Genomic DNA, 24,414 nt, shown 5'->3' on the forward strand with positions numbered 1-24,414 from the left:
AGATAGTAAGCTTGAACCTTCTGATTATAAGGTGAGTGTCCATCCTTAAAATGGCTCACTTGTGGCGCCCCAGGCTGGTGCCCTTTGGTGGATGATAGTGGTGGCGTCTGAACTGCTCGGCCAGACTCGGGACAGGGGAGTCCGCGTGCGGCAGCCCTCTCTGGGGCAGACGCTGTTTGTTAATGTCATGGCATTTTTCCAGGCAGCCAGCGAGCCATGTTCAAGCAGGCCATGAGGCACTGGGAGAAGCACACATGCGTGACCTTCATTGAAAGAAGTGATGAAGAGAGTTACATTGTATTCACATACAGGCCTTGTGGGTGAGTAGGACCAACGATGACTTCAGTCAACTTGGAAGGGGAAAAAATCCACAGGCAGGATTCATTTCCTAATATAGGCTTAGTATTTTGCCCATAAGAAAGTATAAATTTTGAAAAGAAAATATTCTAAGTACATATATTCTTTGATCACTGACCTTCGTGCATGAATCTCAAGTGCATTCTTCCGTGACCCCGGCTGCTTTTCCTTGTGTTTCTAGCGTGGCAGTGCCTGTGCCCCACGCGCCTGAGCTAGGAACGTCAGCAGCAGCATCTAGTGATTCTATTGTGCTTCCTCCACAAGCCATTAAGCTTCCCCTGGTGTTCACTCTGTCTTTTGGTTTCCGCTTCTGTGCTCCATCAGTGCCCTGGTCCATTCATGTCTTGGCCACCTCACACCTGATCCATCCCAGCTGCTCTCCTGTGTTGCCTCACCAAGTCACTGCCACTAGAGTTATCTTCACAAAATGCCGGTCACAGCAAGAGACCACACTTTTATGAGATTCTTTTCTAGACTTGCTTCTTACAGGATGATGATAAAAACTCTCTCCAAAACAACTCACCTGTAATTTGTGGAAACGCTGTATGAAATTTTGATAGCCATTTCTGTAGCAGTGTGCTGATGAACATTGCTACTATTCGGCCAATGGAAAGGAATGGAGAAGAACAGGCTCCTCTAAACTCACTTTAAAAAAATAAATAAATAAACTTACTTTAAGAAAGGAGCACCCATTTCACCCTTTTAAAAGCGACAATCACACACCAGTGTCTCGGAGCACATTTTGGGAAGTGCTAGTCTGAGAAGAAACTCCACATTCCTTGGTATAACATTTAAGGAATGCTCTGAACTTACCACAGCTTCCCTCGGAGCTTCTTCGGCCACCGCGTCTCTCCACAGATCCCATCATCTAGCCAAGTTGCAGTAATAGCCGTTCTTGCAGCAATGCGGTACACTGTAAAAGGCTTCCGATTGGGGAAGTTTTCAAACTCTTCTTCCCTGTATTCATTGGAACTTACATTAACATATGTAAATCCAGCTTGAATTCTGGTTTGCTTGCTTGCTAAGAATACTTGGCAGGGGGCAGGGTGTGCTGTCTGCACTGCATCACATCAGGAGGCACAGGCGCCTGGACCTGCCAGGCATGGAACAGACTGGAACCTAAGAGGGAGGCAGGGAAGGTTGGGTGGGTGGGAAAAGATAAACCAGTGAACTTATATGCATATGTGCATAACTCATGGACACAGACAATAGTGTGGTGAAGGCCTGGCGTCGGGGACAGGGGCAGCCTAGAAGAGGTCAATGGAGGGGGGGGGGGAGGGAGGGGCGGGGCACATATACCTGGTATAATACTTTCAACAATAAAGATTTTTTTCTTAAATGCATCAATAGATTCAAATGGTGACAGCCACATCCTGCCACCGTAAAAGTTCCCATCATTGCAAAATAGTGATTTTCCTATAGTGATTTTCCTAATGGTGTTCTTTTCTTATCCTTCCTACATTGATTAGCTCAAATTCTTCTATAAAGAGGAAGTTTCTCTAATCACTTATATCTATTTGGATGCCCTCTGGTGTACTTTATACAGGGAAACAAAAATAAATGCTTCATTTGATTGGAGGAAATAGTTCTCGACCTAATGATGTTTTTTGTTGTTGTTGCTATTGTTTGTTTGTTTGTTTGTTTGTTTGTTTTGCGGGGGGAATATATTTCATGAAATATGGTGGGGGAGGATTGTCATTTGGCTTTGTGCTATCATATTTTCCTAGATCATTTAACTTAAAACTGATGGATTTTATTTCGGCCCTGAGTGACATTAAGAAAAATGATACATTATTTATTTTCTATATATTTTTCGATAGCACCGTAGTTTTTTAGTTATGACTTATTCAAGTGATGTTATCTTTTAAGTTACTCTAATTTTAACTTGATGAGGTTTGGTTACTTTTGAAATGCTTCCTAGTTTTTATATCTATTTAATATTTAAAAGGTCTAAATCTGGACTGTCCTTCCTTCTGGTTATTTAATAAAAAAGGATGTAACTCAGCTTACATATTTCTAAACACATAATGTATTCAGTCAGATCTTTCCTCTTTCCCACCCTTCAATTTTGTAAAGCAAATACATCCAAAGCGTGGATCACTTGTTATTTTATTGCTTAATTTCTGTTTGTAACAAATTCATACTCATTTTCTTTGATTCATTTGGCTCTTTTCAAAGTTTTACATTTCACTTGTTTGATCCTGCTAAACTACTTTCCCCCATTCATTATCATTTCTTCATATTTTTGCTCGTGGTATGTTGGTCGCTTGGAATGCCTTTGCTTTCATTTTCCAGCAGTGGGTATCCTTCACATATTTCATTCTCAGTCATTTCTGAGCTGCCCACAGCTCAGAGGGGCTTTGCTTTATCCACTGCTCTCATGGTTACATTTCTGCTGCCCGCTCCCCTGTCGGCCATCATCAGTGATGAGGGCAGCTAGCTGATCTCCATGTCCCTCGACACCCAGCACTGCTTTACAACTAGGGACCTAGAAAATACTGACCACTTACATGTTGGCTAAAGTACATTGTGTGTAACTCAAAATAAAAGAATGTAAGAATTCAAAGGGGTATTGAAGGAAAGTACTGTACAGCCTCAGAACTGATAGCTGAAAGTTTGTACCATTTCACCCCCTTTGCCCATTTCTCTCACTCCCAGCCCCTTCCTCTGGTAACTACCAATCTGTTCTCTGTATCTGTTGAGCTCTACTATGTTGAGCTGTATTCTAGGGGCCACCGATACAGCAGTGAACAAAGCTGTTAAATGGTGGGCCCACAGAGAGCTTACTCACATTCTAGGGTGAGGAAGCAGAAACACAGAAATAAGTGACATATAAAGTGTATTAATAAACACTGCCTTCTAGGACAAAAAGTAAAGCGATGTATGTAGGACAGAAGGGCATTTGTGCAAAGACCTGAAAGCCATGAGGAAGTGAGACATATGCATGTAGGGGAGAACAGAGTTCCTGCCAGAGGGAGTAGGCAGCCACAAGGCTGTGAGCGAGAGCGCGTCTACAGGCTCACAGCACAGCAGGGCCGCATGGCTGAGCGGAGTGAGTGACGGGACAGTAGTAAGAGAGGAGATGGTAAGACATTTGTGAGGGAAGATCATGTAGGATCTTAGAGTTTTTGTAAGTACTTTAGACTTTCCTCTAAGTAGAAGAAAGAGCCTGTATTAGTCAGCTGAGGCAATTTATAAATTTGTAATAAATATGTCAGGGGTCATATGACCACATTTTTCTACTTTCACAGGACCATTGTAAAAGTCAATGTGAAATGTATTTTTGCTTCCCATATGGACCCCATCTTATTTATTGGAGAGGGCTATGGGCTAAAGTACACTACAAAAGGTGTTTGACATTAAATAAATGGACCCTTCTTGATTATCTCCCAGATTTTGATTTGCAAAGTAATTTCTTCTGTGATTGTGACCAGCAAAAATGACTCAGTGTGGTTAATTTTGTTACTACCTAATTATCAGATATTTCATTTTTTGTCACTATTGCTATATGGCAGCAAATATTTAAATCTCTCCAAAATCTATACGTTTTGTGGGTTTTTTACATCTAATATTTTATTATTGGGTATGTACTAAATAACTATCTATGTATGGATTACAACATACTATTGAAACAAAACTACCTGGGAGCAGAAACACAATTCCCTTCTTGTTTCTCTGCCAGTTTTCTCTTTCTATTATTGATTTATTAAGTTTAATTAACTGTTATAATAGATTCATAAATAATAAGTCAAATTAATTCATGTAACTGGCAAGGTGTAGGTTAAAATATTTAGGCATTTAAATACCCACAGAAACCATGAGAATGACAAATGTTTGTATTTATGAACAATCAAAATGGCTATCAAATGTACTTACTCTGGAAATTGAAATTAGTGAAATTCTTTTTAATCATTTGGGCAATTAATTTTTGACAATTTTCTCTTCCAGTTTAATAAATTAGAACAAGTGTTTGGTGTCTGATCCATCATGATTGCCAACTATTCAATGCCAATTATTTATTGCCCTCTCTTGCTGTCTAGAAAGGTGGTCCTATAGATAAGCTATTTTAATATAAATCCTAATGATAAAAGCTTTAAATATTATTTATGTAAATAATAAAGTTTTATATAATTGTAGTTACTATATTATTATACCATTTAAAACTTATTTTAAAGTGGATATTCCTGTGTGCCCACCCTTACACGTGTGTACACTCATGCACTCTCATGCCACATGCATGTGTGCACACACAGACACACACAAATGAATAAATGGAACTTCTATATTTAAGGTAGGGAAACATCATTGAAGTCTATAAATACCAATAAGTTGAAGAAAACTTGCAGGAAGGTGCCCTGGATAGCTCAGGAGATTCTTTCAGAAGGTGAAATAGAATGTCACACTTACGTAACTGCTGACCAGTTGACACAATCTCGTAAGTCTCATAATTCTACCAGGTATCAGTTTTTTCTCCCCAAGTGAACCATTAACCTTAGGTAACTCACCTTCAAAACTAATTTTCCTCAATTGACTTCTTTTAAAAATTTCTTCTTAAAAAAGTTATTTTATAAGTAGGAAAAATGATTCTTTTTTTTATTAACCAACATCTTTCATAAATAAATTTAATTCTGTTTTTCCTAAAGAGGAAAAATAAACTTTGTTTTTATATTTAATACTGAAATATTAGCTTATTGTCAGATACCAGTATTAACAAATTAATATAATAATGGATAGTGAGGATAAAAAATTATATTAGAAATAAATGTCAGTTAAGTCTTGCATTTAACTATATGTACAGTAACACATTAATCAACATTTGTATTTTATTTTCTAATTCATCTTCTAAAAATGATTTAAGACATATGTCTAATATATGAGTTAGTATAAGAGAACTTCAAGTGATTTGTTTAGAGACTTTTGTTGTATAAAAATTAACCATGGTACTAGAAATTAGCCATAATCCTATCTAATAAAGAGGAAATATGCTAATTGACCCTCATGCTGTTGCAAAGATGGCGACGCCCACAGCCAATAAGGAGGGAATATGCTAATTGTCTGCCATGCCCTCAAAGATGGTGGTATCCACAACCAATAAGGAGGGAATATACTAATTGACTGCCACGCCCTCAAAGATGGTGACGCCCACAGCCACAAGATGGCCAGCAGGGGAGGCCAGTTGGGTGCGACTGGGCCAGCAGGGGAGCAGTTAGGGGGTGATAAGGCTGGCAGGCAGAAGCAGTTAGGGCAGCGGTTCTCAACCTGTGGGTCACGACCCCTTTGGCAGTCGAATGACCCTTTCACAGGGGTCGCCTAAGACCATCCTGCATAACAGATATTTACATTATGATTAATAACAGAAGCAACATTACAGTTATGAAGTAGCAACAAAAATAATTTTATGGTTGGGTAACAACATGAGGAACTGTATTTCAAGGGCCAGAAGGTTGAGAACCACTGAGTTAGGGGCAATCAGGCAGGCAGGCAGGCGAGCAGTTGGGAGCCAGCAGTCCCAGATTGTGAGAGGGATGTCTGACTGCTGGTTTAGGCCCGATCCCAGGATCAGGCCTAAACTGGCAGTTGGATATCCCTTGATGGGTCCCAGATTGGAGAGGGTGCAGGCTGGGCTGACCCTGCCCCCCCCCCCCCCCCACACACACACACACACACGTGCACGAATTTCATGCACGGGCCTCTAATTATTAATAAAAGGTTATTCTGCCTCTGACTGTGTTGGACTTTATAGTTCATCACAATTCTTAAAAAAAGTTGACCATATTTTAATTCATCCAGCATTGCCCTTTCCACCACCATCTCCTCTTTCTTCTTTATTCCAGATGCTGCTCTTATGTAGGTCGGCGGGGTAATGGACCTCAGGCAATCTCCATTGGCAAGAACTGTGATAAATTTGGAATTGTTGTTCATGAACTGGGCCATGTGATAGGCTTTTGGCATGAACACACGCGACCAGATCGAGATAACCATGTAACCATCATAAGAGAAAACATCCAGCCAGGTGAGAATTGGGGTTCAGGGTGACTGAGTTTCCTTCAGTTGTGTTTGTACTTTTTATCATTTAACTTCTTAACAAATGTAAACTGTGTTTTTGTTTTGTTTTTTTTATATGATAGAATTAATATTAATATTTCGCCTAAGTAAAAAATACCCATGCTGATGTTCTATTTTCTTCAGAATAAATGATCTTATGTTTTTTTTAGGCTTGCTTCCCCCCCCCCCCCTTAGCTCTTTTATTTCTAAATTTCTTTTATTTAGCTCTTTTATTTCTAAATTTCTGTGTTTTCCAAAACTGGGTGTAGGTTATTAAACCATAAATATTATTAAAGATATTAAAGCATTTTATATACTTAGCTCTGTATTTATGTTGTATAGATTTAGGAAGAGTCCGGAGTTTACTGTCAAATGTGCTGCTACCATAGGAATCTATATTATATCAGGGACAACTTCTGGAGAAATTCCAGTGAAATGAGTCATCCCAGGATAGTCTAGTTTCCTTGAGATTTTTCTTAAACCTGGCTGCCCGAAAGACAAATATTTAAGAATGTTTTCAGCAGTTGAAATATAATACATAATTTAAATTTAATTTTCCCCGACAGTTGATGTGTGTACAGCTTTTTGTTTGTTTTAATTCCCCTAACTTCATAAACATCCGTACATTTCAATTATCAAAAGAAAAATCTTAATGCTTGGAATTGTCTTATGAGATAATATGTATTTCAAGTGTAAACAAAGTAAAAAATGTGTCTTTTTAAACTTATTCATGGCCAGTTTGAATTACAACGATGGAATTCTTTAGAATTCCCAGTAATTACCAGCATTGATCTATTTATTTATTCCTTAACATATTTGGTGACAGTTATTTCCTGAGGCACTAGTAGATGTTGAAAATGCTGATGAAAAACACACAGCTAAGTATATCGTATACAAATGATTGCAAGCGAGTGAGAAAGGTAACAATTGTCGTGTTGAGAATACCATGGAGTCCAAGCAAGGTGTGACAAAATGTACTTTGGAGAGTCAAGGGATGTCACAAAGAAACCAAAACTTGTAAGTGAAGTAGAAGTGTTCTAAGTGCGCAGAAGAAGGATGGAGTTTCTAAGCTGAAGAAACATCATGATCAAAGATGCAAATACAGAAAATGGAATCATTTTACTTGCCTGTTGTGGCTGCATGGGAAGTTACAAGTGGGAAATTGGTTGGTAATTACCCAGGAAGGTTCGATCGCAGGGATCGTCTACTAGTATCTAAAGCTAGGGAACTTAGATTTATACTTTGAGTCCTAGAGAATAATTGAAAGTTTGAAAGCCGATTGGGTTCAGATTTAAAAAGAAAAAAATAATTCTCTCATTTTGGAGATCATTAACTGAGATTGGGAAAATAGATGTGGGGAAGATGAACCTGAAGTCAGGGAAACTCATTAGATAAGTAAGTAGTTTATGAGATAGCTAAGGCCTCAGTTAAGTAGCTCAGGTCAAGAGAAATAAAAGGGAATAATCTTTCAAAATATTTTAAGAGGAGCATCATCATGTGAGGAGACCTCTTCAAGGTTTTATTTTTAGGTGACAGAATGAATAGTGGCACCATCAAATGAAATAAGAAATATGGACAAGGCAACACTTTTGAGAGGGAGAAAAACAAATGATGATTTTATTGAGCATATCCTGGAATTTGAGAAGCCTTTGGGTGATCCAAGTTGAGATTTTTAGTAGACAAAGGGAAGATGAGTCTAAACTTTCAGATATATATCTATGATAGAAATTTGATAGGGAATCTGACTGTATGGAAACGCTGAAGGGAAAAGAAAATGATTGAGGATAGAAAATGGGGACATCAATATTTAAAGCAACATTTTGTGTATATGTGAAACCTATCTGATCCTGTTAACCAATGCCATCCCAATAAATGAAAATAAATAAGTAAGTAAAGAAACAAATACATAAGTAAGTAAATGAAGTAACATTTTGTAGAAAATTTCCCACAAAACTAAGAAGGTTTGGTCTAAGAGGCAGAAAATTAATGAATTGTGAAGCCTCAGAGAATAGATCATTTGAAGATTGATGAAATAATCTATAGTGTTGAATATCAAAGACAAGTAAAGAAATGTATACTCCCAAAATAGAAGACTAATGCCTAAGCCAGCTATCAAGGTTCATATTATACTTTATATATTTAGGTGAGAAATAAAAAGGAAATAATATTTCTGAAAATTATTTCAATTACCAATTAAATGAGAAGTTATCTGTTAACCTTAGTTATTAAATTTCCTCTATTATGCAGACAAAACTTATAAAGGAAATAACTTTCAAGAATGATGTTTACTCTTAAAATAAGACTCTGTTTCAATGTAAATATGTACCTGAAACAAGCAAGAAATGTATAAATAGTATGTAACGTATAATACTTAACACAGTGTTAAGCAAATATGACTATGGTATTTGTACTTTTGTTGACTCTATATTCAGGCCAATAGAAAACATAATTTATTAAGTGAGATTTCCTGAGTATTTGGAACTATTAGTAGTGCAATTCTAGTATGTAAGAATTCATATTGGAGATTAATCTTCAAAAAATTTATGACTTGCTTTGGCTCAGAAACTTAAGTGTTATTCAAGGGCAATGTCTAATAAGTGCAGACTTTAGCTTGGCATTTATATGCAAAATTAGTGACTATGATAAGAGGCAAATTGATATAAGGATTGATTGCTTTAATCCATTTTAGAATATGCATTCAAGACGGCTTATTCTTTTGAAGCATATTCTTCCTAATCAAAAATGCTCTCCAGTTGGAACTTGGAATAGATTAATCAAAGAGATTCTTATTCTAATTTTGAAAAAAAAATTTGTTTTACCTGTAGTAACAAAATCACATAGCTAAAGTCCGTCATGTTGTAGGCACTTATAAATATTGTTTTTATATTTTTTTCAGTGTCTCATAGAAAGAATATAAAGCAAATAGGAAGATAATTTTTCTGTCTTGGCAACTTTAGTTATAATAGAAAGGTGGGAAAGTCATTAAGTAAGATGTAACTTTTTATAATCACTTCTGCAGTACTGAAAAAAAAAACCATTTAAAATTGTAAAGAAACAAATATGAGAACGCAGAAGAGTATACATAGAAAACAGACCCAAAGTATCCTTTTGATAATCCACTCTTTTTCCAAAATTAACTTATTAATGGAATTCAGTATTACACTTTCAATGTGATATTAAGTAAGACAGCAACACTGGATGGATACTTTTACGCAATGTGGGTGTTAGCATGTAATTACAGTATGCATGAAGATTAGCCACTTTGTAAAGAAGGTGCAGGCACAGGAGTAGCTCTTCTCTTCTCTGCCTGGTAGAAAGCTTCTGAAATGTTATTTGTGCCTGCCTCTTAGGTCAAGAGTACAACTTTCTGAAGATGGAGCCTGGAGAAGTGAACTCCCTGGGAGAAAGATATGATTTTGACAGTATCATGCACTATGCCAGGAACACCTTCTCAAGGTTGGAGTCTCAGGTTATACCTTTTGACTTTTAATTCCTTTCCTCTGTGTGGCTTCTCACAAAGCTCTGTCTAACATTAGAACTAGAAGCATTTTCAAACATTCCTGCCATAAAATACAAAAATACTTGATTGGTATTTATAGCCAACACCAGACATTTGGAATTTTTTAAACATATTTTTATATTTGCTATCAGCAAACAGATGATTTTACTACTTTCTTTGTGATTTGGATGCCTTTTCCTGCTTTTTCTTGCCTAATTGCTCTGGCTAGGACTTCCAATACCGTGTTGAATAGAGGTGATGTGAGCAATTAGGCTTGCCTTATTCCTCATCTTGAATGCAAAGCTTTCAGTTTTCAACCATTAAATATGATGATCCTATAGGCTTTCATCTATGGTCTTTATGATGTTGAGGTACTTTCCTTCTGTCCCTAGTTTGCTGAGTGTGTATTTTTTTTTTTTTATCATGAAAGCGTATTGACTTCTGTAAAATGCTTTTTCTGCATCAATTAGATGAACATATGGTATTTGTTATTCATTCTATTCATGTAAGTAATTGAAGTTTTATAGTTTCTTCTATTTTTGACCCACAGAGTCTATAAAACTTTTAGTTGTTTTCATGAATATAGCCCATCAGCAGATTTAGGTACTTACTTGTGGGAAGGATGGGGCTAAAGATAAGGGGCTTTTATATGCACGCATAGTTTGTAACATAGATTTTTGCTTAACTGGGGCTGCCCATTTTCCATTAGTAAAGAATTGTAAAATTTTATGAAGCTTATTTAAAAGCATAGCTAATTTACTCTTCCATTATAGGTAAAACAAATGAAGGTTAGTAAGTGAAGCCCTCAATGATCTGACTCTAGTCCAGGGGTGGGCAAACTTTTTGACTCAAGGGCCACAGTGGGTTCTTAAACTGGACCGGAGGGCCGGAACAAAAGCATGGATGGAGTGTTTGTGTGAACTAATATAAATTCAAAGTAAACATCATTACATAAAAGGGTATGGTCTTTTTTTTTTTAATTTTATTCATTTCAAACGGGCCGGATTCGGCCCGCGGGCAGTAGTTTGCCCACGGCTGCTCTAGTCTATTGATAGTGCCTTACTGAAGGTGTTTAGGAAGAGTCTTCATTGCTTAAGGGCCTGTGTCAAGAAGATAGTTATTAACTCCCTGACCACAAAGAAGGAACAAAAGAATGGTAACTGACCCCCCACCCAATGAAAGGGAGGTTACCTCAGTGGACAGAATGATTCAAAGTTCATCACTAGGTTGTCTGAGTTTGAATACATACAATTTAAGATGGCCTGGTACTTTTAAAGCGGAATCTCTTTTGAAAACTGGAAAAAAAAAAAAAAAACCTTTTCAGGCTACAAATCTGTTTTCAGAAATTGAAAATAGTGAATTATTAGTTCTGAATACTGTAGAAATTGTAACATTTCATTAATTTGGACTTACCTAGTTAATAATCTGTTGATTCATGCAACATAGTTGAATAATGGCTTTTCTCAATGCTGTCTTGTGCCTCAATTTCCCCTTCAATTGCACTGGCCTCGCTGGAGTTGCATCCTATTAAGTATGTTTAAGCTCTCACTTTTTTTTTAAAATAAATCTTTATTGTTCAGATTATTACAGTTGTTCCTCTTTTTCCCCCCATAACTCCCCTCCACCCAGTTCACACCCCAGCCTCTGCTCTTACCTGCCCCCACTGTCCTCATCCATAGGTGTACAATTTTTGTCTAGTCTCTTCCCCAACACCCCACATCCCTTTCCCCCTGAGAATTGTCAGTCCACTCCCTTTCAATGCCCCTGATTCTATTATATTCACCAGTTTACTCTGTTCATCAGATTTTTTATTCACTTGATTTTTAGATTCACTTGTTGATAGATATGTAATTGTTGTTCATAATTTTTATCTTTACCTTTTTTCTTCTTCTTCCTCTTCTTAAAGAATACCTTTCAGCATTTCATATAATACTGGTTTGGTGGTGATGAACTCCTTTAACATTTTCTTATCAGTGAAGCTCTTTATCTGACCTTCAGTTCTGAATGATAGCTTTGCTGGATAAAGTAATCTTGGTTGTAGGTTCTTGCTATTCATCACTTTGAATATTTCTTGCCACTCCCTTCCAGCCTGCATAGTTTCTGTTGAGAAATCAGCTGACAATTATATGGGTACTCCCTTGTAGGTAACGGACTTTTTTTCTCTTGCTGCTTTTAAGATTCTCTCTTTGTCTTTTGCCCTTGGCATTTTAATTATGATGTGTCTTGGTGTGGTCCTCTTTGGATTCCTTTTGTTTGGGGTTCTCTGCACTTCCTGGACTTGTGAGTCTATTTCTTTGAGCAGGTAGGGGAAGTTTTCTGTCATTATTTCTTCAAATAGGTTTTCAATATCTTGCTCTCTCTCTTCTTCTGGCACCCCTATAATTCAGATGTTGGTACGCTTGAAGTTGTCGCAGAGGCTCCTTACACTATCTTGATATTTTTGGATTCTTTCTTCTTTTTGCTTTTCCGGTTGGGTATTTTTTGCTTCTTCATATTTCAAATCTTTGACTTGATTCTTGGGATCCTCTTGTTGGAGGATCCAATCCTGCTGTTGGATTTCTGTATATTATTCTTTATTTCAGTCAGTGTATGCTTAATTTCTAGTTGTTCCTTTTTCATATACTTGAGGGTCTCACTAAATTTATCAGCGGTTTCTAGAAAATTCTTGAAAAAGCTTATAACCGTGGTTTTGAACTCTATATCCAGTAGTTTGCTTTCCTCCATTTCTGTCATTTGTGACCTGTTTCTTTGTCTCCGCATTTTGGCTGCTTCCCTGTATTGATAGAGTGGCTTTGTGTGCTAGGTGTCCTATAGGGCCCAGTGGCTCAGCCTCCCCAATTACCTGAGGTGGAGACTCTTGGTGCACCCCTTTGTGGGCTGTGTGCACAGTCTTATTGCAGTTAAGCCTTGATTGTTGTTGGTATCACTGGGAGGAATTGACCTCCAGGCCAATTGGCTGTGAGAATCAGCTGTGTCTACAGTGGGAGAACTTCTGTGCTGAAGACACCCTTCTGGAGCAAGACTTGCTTCAGTGGGGCTTTGGTGCTCACTGAGTCTGCCCCCTGAGTGTGTCCCTTATGGATCTGAGGAGTTGTAATCTGGATGGTCCCACTCTGACCACTAGGTATACGGGCTCTTGGATCTCTAAGGAGGTGCTAGTTTAGCCTCTGCCTGAGGCTACCCAGCAGGAGCTATGGAGAGATCTGCAGATTCCTCTTCCTTGTTTGGGGTTTGGAGGTGCTCAGATGAGGCCCAGCTGTGAAGCAATGCAAGGTGCTGTGGGGCCTTGAGCCTTCTTTTTGATGTTCTGGTTCTCTCTAACCCAGCTGCAGTTTGTTAGGTAATTTTAAATCTCAAAGGGCCAGCCCATTCATATGTAAAAGCCTCTGCTCAGGGGTGGGGCGGGGTCTCAGGGAATCAAAAGAGTGGAGCAAACAGCTATGGCTGGTCCTCAGTCCTGCCTTAAGAGGCCCCTGGGTCTCAGTGTCCCGCGGTACTCTCTGCGAGCACCTCTGAGAAAGCTACCCTCAAGTTCCGCCCGCTGCCAGACAGTCCAGTTTCTCCCCGTCTGAGTCTGGGTCCCCAGACACTTGCCTGGAACTGGAGTTCAGAGCAGTGGGGAGCTTGAGACTCCCTCCTGATTGAAAAAGACACCAGCGTTCTCCATTGCCAACCCTTTCCGTGTGCGCGCCTCCGTACCTCTGCACTTTACTTCGGCACCTCCTCTGAGTCTCAGTTGTAGAATTTCCTTCTAGTTGTAGAATTTCCACTCAGCCAGCCTTCCTGTGGTTCTGGGTGATGTCTGTTTTGTGTTTAGTTGTAGTTTTGAAGTGGTTGTGCGAGGCAGCAATTTCAGGTGTTTACCTATGGTGCCATCTTGGTTTCTCCTCTAAGCTCTCACTTTTAATGGTCAATAACCAACAATTACTAGTTTCACCTCCCTACCTTCATCTTAGATAATTTACATATGGAGCTCTGTAGATACTTAGCTTTGGTTTTGAGTTCCATTCTCTATTTGAGTTATCTAAGTTTTATCTAAAGATCATTACCCAAACCTAGACGCTAGGGTGCTCAGTCATAAATTACTCATACTTCCTGTTACTTTTCTGTTTTATTACTTTCAGACTCTTCTATGTTTCTCTCTGTTGTACCTGTCACTATCCCAGTTTATCATTCTTTTATTTAATGTCTTTCTCCTCCCATGAGAATGTGAGCATTATAAGAGGAGGAATTTTTTGTGTCTTTTATTTACTGCTGTAAATCCAGACCTGTAAGAATTCTCAGTAAATATTTCCTAAAGGTAGGAAAAAGTAGAACTGAAAATTTTTAAAACTTTTAAAAAAATATATATTTTATTGATTTTTTAGAGAGGAAGGGAGAGGGACAGAGAGTTAGAAACATCAATGAGATAGAAACATTGATCAGCTACCTCCTGCACACTCCCCACTGGGTATATGCCTGCATCCAAGGTACATGCCCATGACCGGAATCGAACCTGGGACCCTTGAGTCTGCAGGCCAACGCTCTATCCACTGAGCCAAACAGGGCAAATTTTTAAAACTTCTTAATCAAATTTATTGGGGTGACATTATCTCATAAAATTATGTAAGTTTCAGGTATACAATTCTATAACACGGCATCTGTATATTGTATTGTGTGTTCACTACCCCAAGTCAACTTTCCTTCCATCACCTCTATACCCTCATCTACCTTCCCAATCCCCTTTCCCTCTGGTAATCACCAAACTATTAGGCATGTCTAAGATTTTTTTTTTTTACTTTGTTTTGATTTTTTGCTTAATCCCTTCACCTTTTTTACCCAGCCTTGGAACCCTATCTATAAGTCTGTTTCTGTTTTGTTTATTAGTTTATTTTGTTCATTATGTTACCAGCAAGACGATGAGACCTTGGTTTTTGTCTTCTTGAAAGAAAGATTTCAATCAAGAGACAAATTACAGCAAGCAAAGCAAGTAAAAATGTATTGGCTGCAGTAAAAACACACTTAGGACAGTGAAATAAGGAAGGGCATAGGAGAAGCAACAGGAGAGCCTAGCCTGGGCTGCTTTGCCTCACTGGGGAGTCAGAGAAAAGAGGGCCTTGGAGACAAGTTCAGAGGATTAGCCTGGAATGAGCTGCCGCTACCCATTGCTCCCCTGGTTGCAAGTCTCATGGGGTCCCTTGAAGAAGGGTGGGGAAGGGAATGGTGCAGCATGCTTGCCTGGGGGAGAGTGCACACTGGGTCTTTTTTGTTGAGGGTATTCTGGGTCCTTTGTGTTGAGGGTATTTATCTCTCTTGCAGGCAGTAATTTTAGGGGAGGTCTCAGGGAAGGGTCTCAATACAATATTAATCAACTTCCCAGGTGTGCTCTTTCAGGGACATGGTCTCCGCTGATTGGTTGGCACCAGGACGGGGTAATTAGTCAATGCAGCTGGTCCTGAGGCGGTCACTGTGTCACTTATCTGGTTTTGCTGCTTTTCTGGGCCTGGAGCTAAAATACAACTGAGATCTAGATTTTATCTTTAGGGAGGAAAAGTCAGGGGATCGAAAAGTAGTTCCAGATAACAAGGATTATTTCTTATTTAAAGATGGTGACAACACAGCCAGCATGGCTCAGTGGTTGAGCGTGGACCTGTGAACCAGGAGATCATGGTTCGATTCCCGATCAGGGCACATGCCTGAGTTGTGGGCTCGATCCCCAATGTGGGGCATGCAGGAGACAGACTATCAAGGATTCTCTCTCATCACTGATGTTTCTATCGCTCTCTCCCTTTCCCTTCCTCTCTGAAATCAATAAAAACATGTTTTAAAAATATGGTGACATTCTTGGAAAGTATGTAAACTGAAATAAATCACTATTGAAATGGCATCATAGGAAGCTTCCCGTTCCACTGAAGTTTTGAAAGCTTTCATAATTAATGATATCCAAACTAAAACTAAAATAAAATAAAATACCTTTATAGTTTATAGTTGCTCTTTTTTTAAAAAAAAATCCTTAAATACACACTCTATTCTTCTCACCACTTAGAATAGTCCCCCAGTCCATTGAACTTTCTTTAGAGCTATAAAGTTGGTTTCTATTGCAAAATTAAGCTGTATTTTTAGTGCACTAGAGTCAGAATTTTTAGTTATGCATATTAAGAAAAATAGTGAGTTTTTATTACAACCTTGAGAACAAACAACTCAGTAGCCATACCTTATCATTATTAAGGCATTACTTAGTTGATTATTAATTTTAACATGAAACATTTTATACTATATGTATGTGTATGTATGTGTGTATATCATTGAACTATTTTGCTTTATACTCTTCTATCTAAAATTTGACACTCTTTGTTTTTCCTTGTTCTTTAACATGTACTGTAGTACTTGGAAGAATACTAAGATTAGAAGAATCTAAGATTTAATTAGAAGAATACTAATATTAAATTAGTAGTTTAACTAAGAAATGAACCTACACACACACACACACACACACACACACACACACACGAATATATGTGTGTATTTTATTTCTCTTTTACAATTTTAGTAACTTCAAAAATATTTATTGTAGGTTGTCTTTAAGAAATATAGCTACAAGAGGAAGACTTGTTTTACAACTTGTAATCCAAGGGGTTCTTAGATCTGCTTGAGAGACCCACACAAAAGCCATGTGTATGTAGTGGGGGACTATATAGAATTCTAGGTTTCGAAAATCATGTAATATACATTTCTAAGGAAAATGTAAATATCATCACTGACTCCATGTTAGGCATACGTACAGGGTGTTCCAAAAAAATGTATACACAGTTTGAATAAGTTGTTAATTCCAATGGGTTAAATCTGAAAAGAAAGAAACATCAACTGAGCTATCAGCTATTAAAATGTGTATACTTTTTGGGAGAACACCCTGTATTTAGCACACATTTTATTTCTACTTTAATAAAAGTGTTTTGACACACGGGTTAAAGCACATCACTGATGTTTTTCCCCGTAGATTGACTTGAGTTTGATAAAACCCCTAATACTTGTACGAAGTATATGTGTCTTAATTGGGTTGACTTATGTGTGGCTTGCTTCTGATTTTTTTCAGGGGGATGTTTCTGGACACTATTCTCCCTTCTCGTGATGATAATGGCATACGTCCCGCAATCGGTCAGCGGACCCGTTTAAGCAAAGGAGATATTGCACAGGCAAGAAAGCTGTATAGATGCCCAGGTATTGCACCGTGCAAACACAGAGGCGTAATTGTGCCAGATGAATAAGCCACCATTTACTCAACTGTTTACATGTCTCTTTCCATGCTGGCAAGTGACTTACTCAGTTCGAAGTCAGTAATCAGAAAACGAAATAGGAGAGAACTCTGGGACACCCACTGATATAATTAAAAACAAATTGCTAGAAATCAGATTTCAAGCACAAGGGTAGTATGTTTTATTTCTTTTAATTTAAGGAGTGAAAGAGTAAAAGGCATGTTTGTCTGATAGTTATTAAATAGTTGCATGATTTCAAACTCAAATTCTGGGTCTCCTTGGTAATATAAAAAGAATGTCCTTTAGTTCGACTTCAGATTTGAGTCCTGAATGATCTTTTCTTGCAAGTACCACCATTAATGGCATATAAATTAAATTTTTTATTATTGGAATTGATAAATTAGTTGCAAAAAATTAGTTCTAACCATGTTGCTCATGAGCTACTGATTGTTTTTTTTACTGGATAAAGTTGTGGAAAAGATTAATAGAAGGTCCTGATTGTTTTTTCTACTGAATAAAGTCATCAAAAAGATTAATGGAAGGTCTTAATAAGAAAGTTCCAAGGGAACACTAGTGCTTTATTGGTTCAAGGAAAAAAAGAGTCAGCTTCCAATTTGGAAAGGCTGTGTATTCTATGCACCTACTGCACACTCAAAATCCTCTCCTAGTAAAATACCTTATTTCAAAGAAACATATTTAACTTTACTTAACATGGATTTTCCAAATTGTTTTGTCCATGTATTTATGTAAAACACACATGCATGTGTAGTATTTGTTTGTTAAAATCTAAATTTTCACAGGGAAGATGAATTTATAAACAGATGTCACCACTATGATAAAACACATGGGTGATCCTTGGCTAATTTCTGGCAGTATTGGATGAACTATGTTTTTTAAATTTCAAAATAGAAAATTATGGAAAAGATTATGTGATTAATATCAACTAAATAAATGGACAGTTCCCATATAAAACATTTTGATTATCTTTCTAAATATGTATGTATGTACATTATACTTAAAGAGCACACTAGAGATGCATTTACACAATGAATTGTAGAAAAGTAAGTCAATGGGAATCAAAAGAATCACATGTATGACACTAATTTAATTTTCAACCTATGGCTCTTGAATATTTTAGTTATTAATAGGAAAATAATTAGTAAGCATAATTTTTACTTGAGACTTTAATCATGTAAATAGATAAATGGGCTATTTTCTTACTTGAAATATAGTAATATGTATATTGCTTTGTTTAATATGGCAAAAACCACAGCATATAGGCATCATCATTACTGAGGAATATATCTTGTGTTTCTAAAACAGTATGAAAAACAAGTCTCTGTTTTGCAGCTTATAAAATGCAAGGAATAAGGGAGAATTAAAAGATATGTTTATATATTTTTAAAAAAGATATGTTAACTTTTAATTCCCAAGGTCTTTTAGAATGACTTGGGCTTGATTTTTTTTGTTTTCATTTTTTACTTTTTTACTTATTTCACTATAGTTGGTGTTCAATCTTAAATTGGTTATATTAGTTTCAGGTGTACAATATAGCTATTGGATATTTTTTTACCTTACAGTGTGATCATCCCACTAATTCTAGTAATCATCCATCCTTCATGCTCACCAAACAACACACTCTCTTTCTCTCTTTTTCTAACTCTCCCTCTTTCTATTATTTCTCTGTCCCTCTCAGCACTGTACCCACCCTTTCTCTCTCTCTCTCTCTCTCTCTCTCTCTCTCTCTCTCTCTCTCTCTCTCTCTCTCTCTCTCATATGCGCTAGTTCTGAGCCCTATTTATGGTTATGTATTTAAGGTTCTTCATTTCCTCACAATGGGAGTACTAATGATGTTAGTAAACATATACTTGCCATTTTCAAAATACAGTTCAGCTACACTGATGCTGTCGGTTTAACAGTAACTCCAAGTGCATCAGTGGAATTGTGGTAAAGACCAACAATTATACACTGAAGTCTAAATAGGATGACTCATCTGAGAATCACCTAAGAAAGTAAGAATTTATAACGTGACACTTGGTTGTTTCTTGCTTTTAATAGAGAAGAGGGTTTTATAGAACTGCATATTTCTTTGGAGTCTGTCTTGCTGTTTTGTTAGAAATTGCTGGTAAATAGAGTCAATAAAGCTATTTGGCTACTTTTTACTCCAACTTTTTTACTCCATATAAGTTTATGCTCAAAGTTCTATTGCTTCTGCATCCTATAGAGCTGTTCTTTAGAGTTTAATCTTGAAAGGATGCCTAACCTTCACATGTAGATATTTGAGGTTGTGACTTTTCTGGTCTTTAATTGCATTTTCTCGTAATTTATTTTTTTCTATAGCCCAATGCCCTTATTGTTTATAACTACTTAGTACTTATACCAACTATCAACTCTAATATTATCTTCAGAATTCTTTCTTAATTAAATATGTCAAATAACAGTGAATATATGAGGAATATAAAGTAAATACCTTTAATAAAGAAGCTTCTAAGGATATCTTTCTTTTAAATACAAATGTTATGTGTTGATTTTGTGTATGGTGACAGATAAAGGTCTAAGTTCATTTTTTTTGTATGTGTATAGCTAGTTCCCCCAACACCATTTGTTGAAGAGACTGTCCTTTCCTCAGTGTGTAGTCTTGTCACCCTTATTGAATATCATTTTACTGTATATGCATGGGCTTATTTTTGACTATTCTGATCCATTGGTCTGTATGTCTATCTTATGACAATACTACACTGTTTTGATTACTGTAGATTTATAATATGTTTTGAAGTCAAGAAGTGTGAAGCTTCCATATATTTGTTCTTCTTAAGATTGTTTTAGTTGTTCAGATTTTGTGGTTTATATGAATTTTAGAACTTTTTTCTTTCATTTATGCAAAAAAAGCCATTGGGATTTTTATAGAGATTGCATAGAATCTGTAGGTAATGTTGAGTGGTATGGAAATTGTAGCAATATTAAGTCTTCAAATCAATGAACACAGAATTTCTTTACATTGCTTTGTTTTCTTTAATTTTTTTCCCTGTGGTGTTTTGTTGTTTTCAGTGTATAATCCTTTTTTCTCATTGGTTAAGGTATTCTGAATATTTTGTTCTTTTTGATGCTATTATAGATGCGATAGTTTTCTTTATTTCTTTTTCAGATTACTTGTCAGTGTATGGAAATGTAACTGATTTTTGTATGTTGATTTTATGTCCTGCTATTTTGCAGAATTTATTAATTCTAACAGTTTTATGTGTGAATGTGTGGCATCTTTATGGTTTTATACATATAAGATCATGTCATCTGCCTAGAGAGATAGAAGCTTAACTTCTGAATTATGTTTTGTTTTAGAGTAATTTCAATTAGGAAAGTGATAATTTTCTTTGCATATTTTTTAAAGCCTTTTTTTTTTTACTGGATATGACTGCATTTGTAATTCAAAAACACATTCTAACAATTAAGGCCACAGTCTTCCTTTTTGTGAAAAAGGTATGTAAGTAGACGTCATACCTTAGGGCGTCATAATAGTTGACCCTTGCAAAGCTACTTTATGAAGTACATATCAACAAGATAGTCGCTTTAGAGAAGAGAAACTGAGGTGGAAGCTTAAAAGACTTACTTGTATATTAGTAATGCCATAACAGTTTTCTCATCCACATACATATGGGCAGACTATGCACTTTATCTTAGTGTCACATTTTCCTTGGTAATTTTTCTTTAATTCTTTTTTTAAATATATTTTTTATTGATTAAGATATTACATATGTGTCCTTATCCCCACGTTACCCTCTACTCCCCCCCCCACCCCTGGCTCATGCCCTCACCCCCCCCCCCGTTGTCCATGTCCATTATTTAGGCCTATATGCTTGCACATAAGTCCTTTGTTTGATCTTTCCCCCTTACCCTCCCCTACCTTCCCTCCAAGGCCCGACAGTCCAATCAATGCCTCTCGGTCTCTGGATCAGTCCTTGTTCATCAGTTTATGTTGTTCATTATATTCCACAAATGAATGAGATCATGTGGTATTTATCCACTCTCCAGTTCCATCCATGCTGTGACAAATGGTAAGAGTTCCTTTTCCTTTTTCCTCTTCTTAAAGAATACCTTTCAGCATTTCATATAATGCTGGGTTGGTGGTGATGAACTCCTTTTGCGTTTTCTTATCTGTGAAGCTCTTTATCTGACCTTCTATTCTGAATGATAGCTTTGCTGGATAAAGTAATCTTGGTTGTAGGTTCTTGCTGTTCATCACTTTGAATATTTCTTGCCACTCTCTTCTGGCTTGCATGGTTTCTGTTGAGAAATCAGCTGACAGTCGTATGGGTACTCCCTTGTAGGTAACTGACTGTCTTTCTCTTGCTGCTTTTCAGATTCTCTTTGTCTTTTGCTCTTGGCATTTTAATTATGATGTGTCCTCTTTGGGTTCCTTTTTTTGGGGGTTCTCTGGGCTTCCTGGACTTGTAAGTCTATTTCTTTGACCAGGTGGGAGAAGTTTTCTGTCATTATTTCTTCAAATAGGTTTTCAATATCTTGCCCTCTCTCTTCTTCTGGTATCCCTATAATTCTGATGTTGGTACGCTTGAAGTTGTCCCAGAAGCTCCTTACACTATCTTCATATTTTTGGAATCTTTTTTCTTTTTTCTTTTTCGGTTGGGTCTTTTTTTGTTTCTTCGTGTTTCAAATCTTTGACTTGATTCTTGGGATCCTCTTGTTTGCTGTTGGATCTCTGTATATTATTCTTTATTTCAGTCAGTGTATGCTTAATTTCTAGTTGGTCCTTTTTCATATCCTCAAGAGTCTCACTAGATTTATCGAGGGCCTCACTAAATTTATCGGCGGTTTCCATAAAATTCTTGAAAAACCTTATAAAAGTGGCCTTGAACTCTATATCCAGCCGTTTGCTTTCCTCCATTTCTGTCATTTGTGACCTGTTTCTTTGTCTCCGCATTTTTTATGCTTCCCTGTGTTGGTAGAGTGGTTTTGTGTGCTAGGTGTCCTGTAGGGCCCAGTGGCTCAGCCTCCCCAGTTACCTGAGGTGGACACTCTTGGTGTACCCCCTTGTGGACTTTTTGCATAGTCTTATTGTAGTTATGCCTTGATTATTGTAGGATCACTGGGAGGAATTGACCTCCAGGACAATTGGCAGTGAGAATCAGCTGTGTCTGCAGTGGGAGAACTTCTGTGCTGAAGACACCCTTCTGGAGCAAGACTTGCTTCAGTGGGGATTTGGTGCTCACTGAGTCTGCAACCTGAGTGTGTCCCTTATGGATCTGAGAGGTTGTAATCTGGATGGTCCCCCTCTGACCACTGGGTACACTGGCTCTTGGATCTAAGGAGGTGCTAATTTAGCCTCTGCCTGAGGTTACACAGCAGGAGCTATGAAGAGAACTGCAGATTCCCCTTCCTTTTTTGGATTTTGGAGGTACCCTGATGAGGTCCAGCTGTGAAGCAATGCAAGCTGCTGTGGGGCCTTGGGCCTTCTCTTGGAAGTTCTGGGTCTGTGGCCCAGCTGCAGTTTGTTAGGTAATTTTCAGGTTGCAAAGGGCTGGGGCATTCATATGCAAAAGCCTCTGCCGCAGCCTGGGTGGGGCGGGGTCTCCGGGAATCAAAGGGCGGAGCAAGCAGCTATGGCGGATTCCCAGCCCTGCCCTAAGGGGCCGCGAGCATCTCAGTGTCCTGGTAATTGCTGCAAGCACCTCTGAGGGAAAGCCGACCTCAAGTTCCGAGTTCTGCCTGCTGCCAGACAGTCCAGTTTCTCCCCGTATGAGTCCTGGGTCCCCAGAGACTTCCCAGAACCGGAGTTCAGAGCAGTCGGGAGCTTGTGACTCCCTTTCGATTTAAAAAGACAGCCGCGTCCTCAGGTACCAGCCCCTTTCCGCGCTCGAGCCTCTGTACCTCTGCACTTTACTTCCGCAGCTCCTCTGGCTCTCAGTGTGGTTTTCTTTCCTTTTAGTTGTGGAATTTCCACTCAGCCAGCTTTCCTGTAGTTCTGGACGCTGTTCGTTTTGTCTTTATGTTGTTTTTTTGAAGTTGTTGTGGGAGGCAGCGATTTCCTGGTGTTTACCTATGCCGCCATCTTAGTTTTTTCCTTTAATTCTTTTAATAATAAAGTTTGCTCTTTATATCTGAGCATTAATCCACGAATGGCTGGGAAAATGGATGAAAATCTTCTGTTAGTAGGAATTAACAGAAGGTTAATTAACAGAAGGTGTGGTTGTCCCAGGTTATATGGGACAACCACATGTACTATAAAATGGAAAAATAATTACCACAACTTGACTATTGTTTGTACTTATTGCGTTTATAAGCAGGTGCTATATATTTATTAAATTTTTGAATTATATGTTATATTTATTTTTTCATTTATAGAATCTTTTATTTTTTATCATATCATTATTGTTATATTTGTAGATTAACTATATTTCTTTGTTTTAATTCTACTTTAGGAAATTCAGTGCCAGCATTCTATGTAGTTTAGTGGAGGTTTCAATCATTACAGAATTTATTTTTAAATTGTTGTGAATTCTAACTCTTTTCATTGAAACACACTCAACTCCAACATGACTAGCATCTAAACTGACTTTAGTGAGAAGCACATTGTTTGCGTCCATAAATCTTAACACATTTAAACTTTTTAAGGGTTCTTATAACATTATATTTATCAAGTGCCCTTCTTGATTCATGAAAAGTTATGAGTTGTGTATTTTTGACCAATGAGCATTTTTGTTTTGTTCTAAAGTTGCTTTTATCAGAATAAATATTGCTTACTCTTACTTTAAACTTATTTTGCTGTGCAAACATAATTTCTGTGTTTCTAAATAAATATTTATATTGTATCAGACTCTTTTTACAGCTCTGTTTTGTGTTTTCGAAGTCATCATCTTTCTTTTTTACATTTAAGTTAAGATATGCAAAACCACCAGCAACTTATTGAGGATATGATGAGCTGCCGGTAGCTATTGGTCTCTCATATGGAAATATCTGTTTTTATTTCAGTCTCCGTCAGAGGGAAGAAACTGTTCTTTCACATTGTTGTTGAGTAAAAGTTTAAAGATGACTGGCTGCAGCAGAGAAATTATTTTTGGATTAAGGATACTTAAAGCATCCTAGGTTCATGTAGCTCATACCATGTCTTACAAAACAACAGGAAAACCCGTTATAGAATGACTCTGACCTTGGCTGCACCAATAAGTTAATTACACTCTGCTTTTTGCCTTTGTTGAAATAGCCCTAGAGATATCAATCATACAGATCTGAAGGCTGTGGAGCTGATAATTTGCTATTTCAGATGACTAG

General features: G+C 37.4%; 1 protein-coding gene across 1 annotated transcript in view; it reads left to right on the forward strand.

The window, feature by feature from the left end:
* Nucleotides 1-24,414, forward strand: part of TLL1 (tolloid like 1) — a gene marked incomplete at its 5' end in the record, with an annotated part of 167,576 nt that overhangs the window by 81,300 nt on the left and 61,862 nt on the right. Inside the window, 4 exons of the mRNA XM_081092763.1 lie at nucleotides 203-320; nucleotides 6,192-6,370; nucleotides 9,753-9,858; nucleotides 16,974-17,098. Of these exons, the coding sequence (XP_080948889.1) occupies nucleotides 203-320; nucleotides 6,192-6,370; nucleotides 9,753-9,858; nucleotides 16,974-17,098 (528 nt within the window). The remainder of the gene's footprint in view (nucleotides 1-202; nucleotides 321-6,191; nucleotides 6,371-9,752; nucleotides 9,859-16,973; nucleotides 17,099-24,414) is intronic.

This window comes from Myotis nattereri (assembly GCF_964212035.1).
Source record: "Myotis nattereri genome assembly, chromosome: 5".
NCBI classification, from domain to species: Eukaryota; Metazoa; Chordata; class Mammalia; order Chiroptera; family Vespertilionidae; genus Myotis; species Myotis nattereri.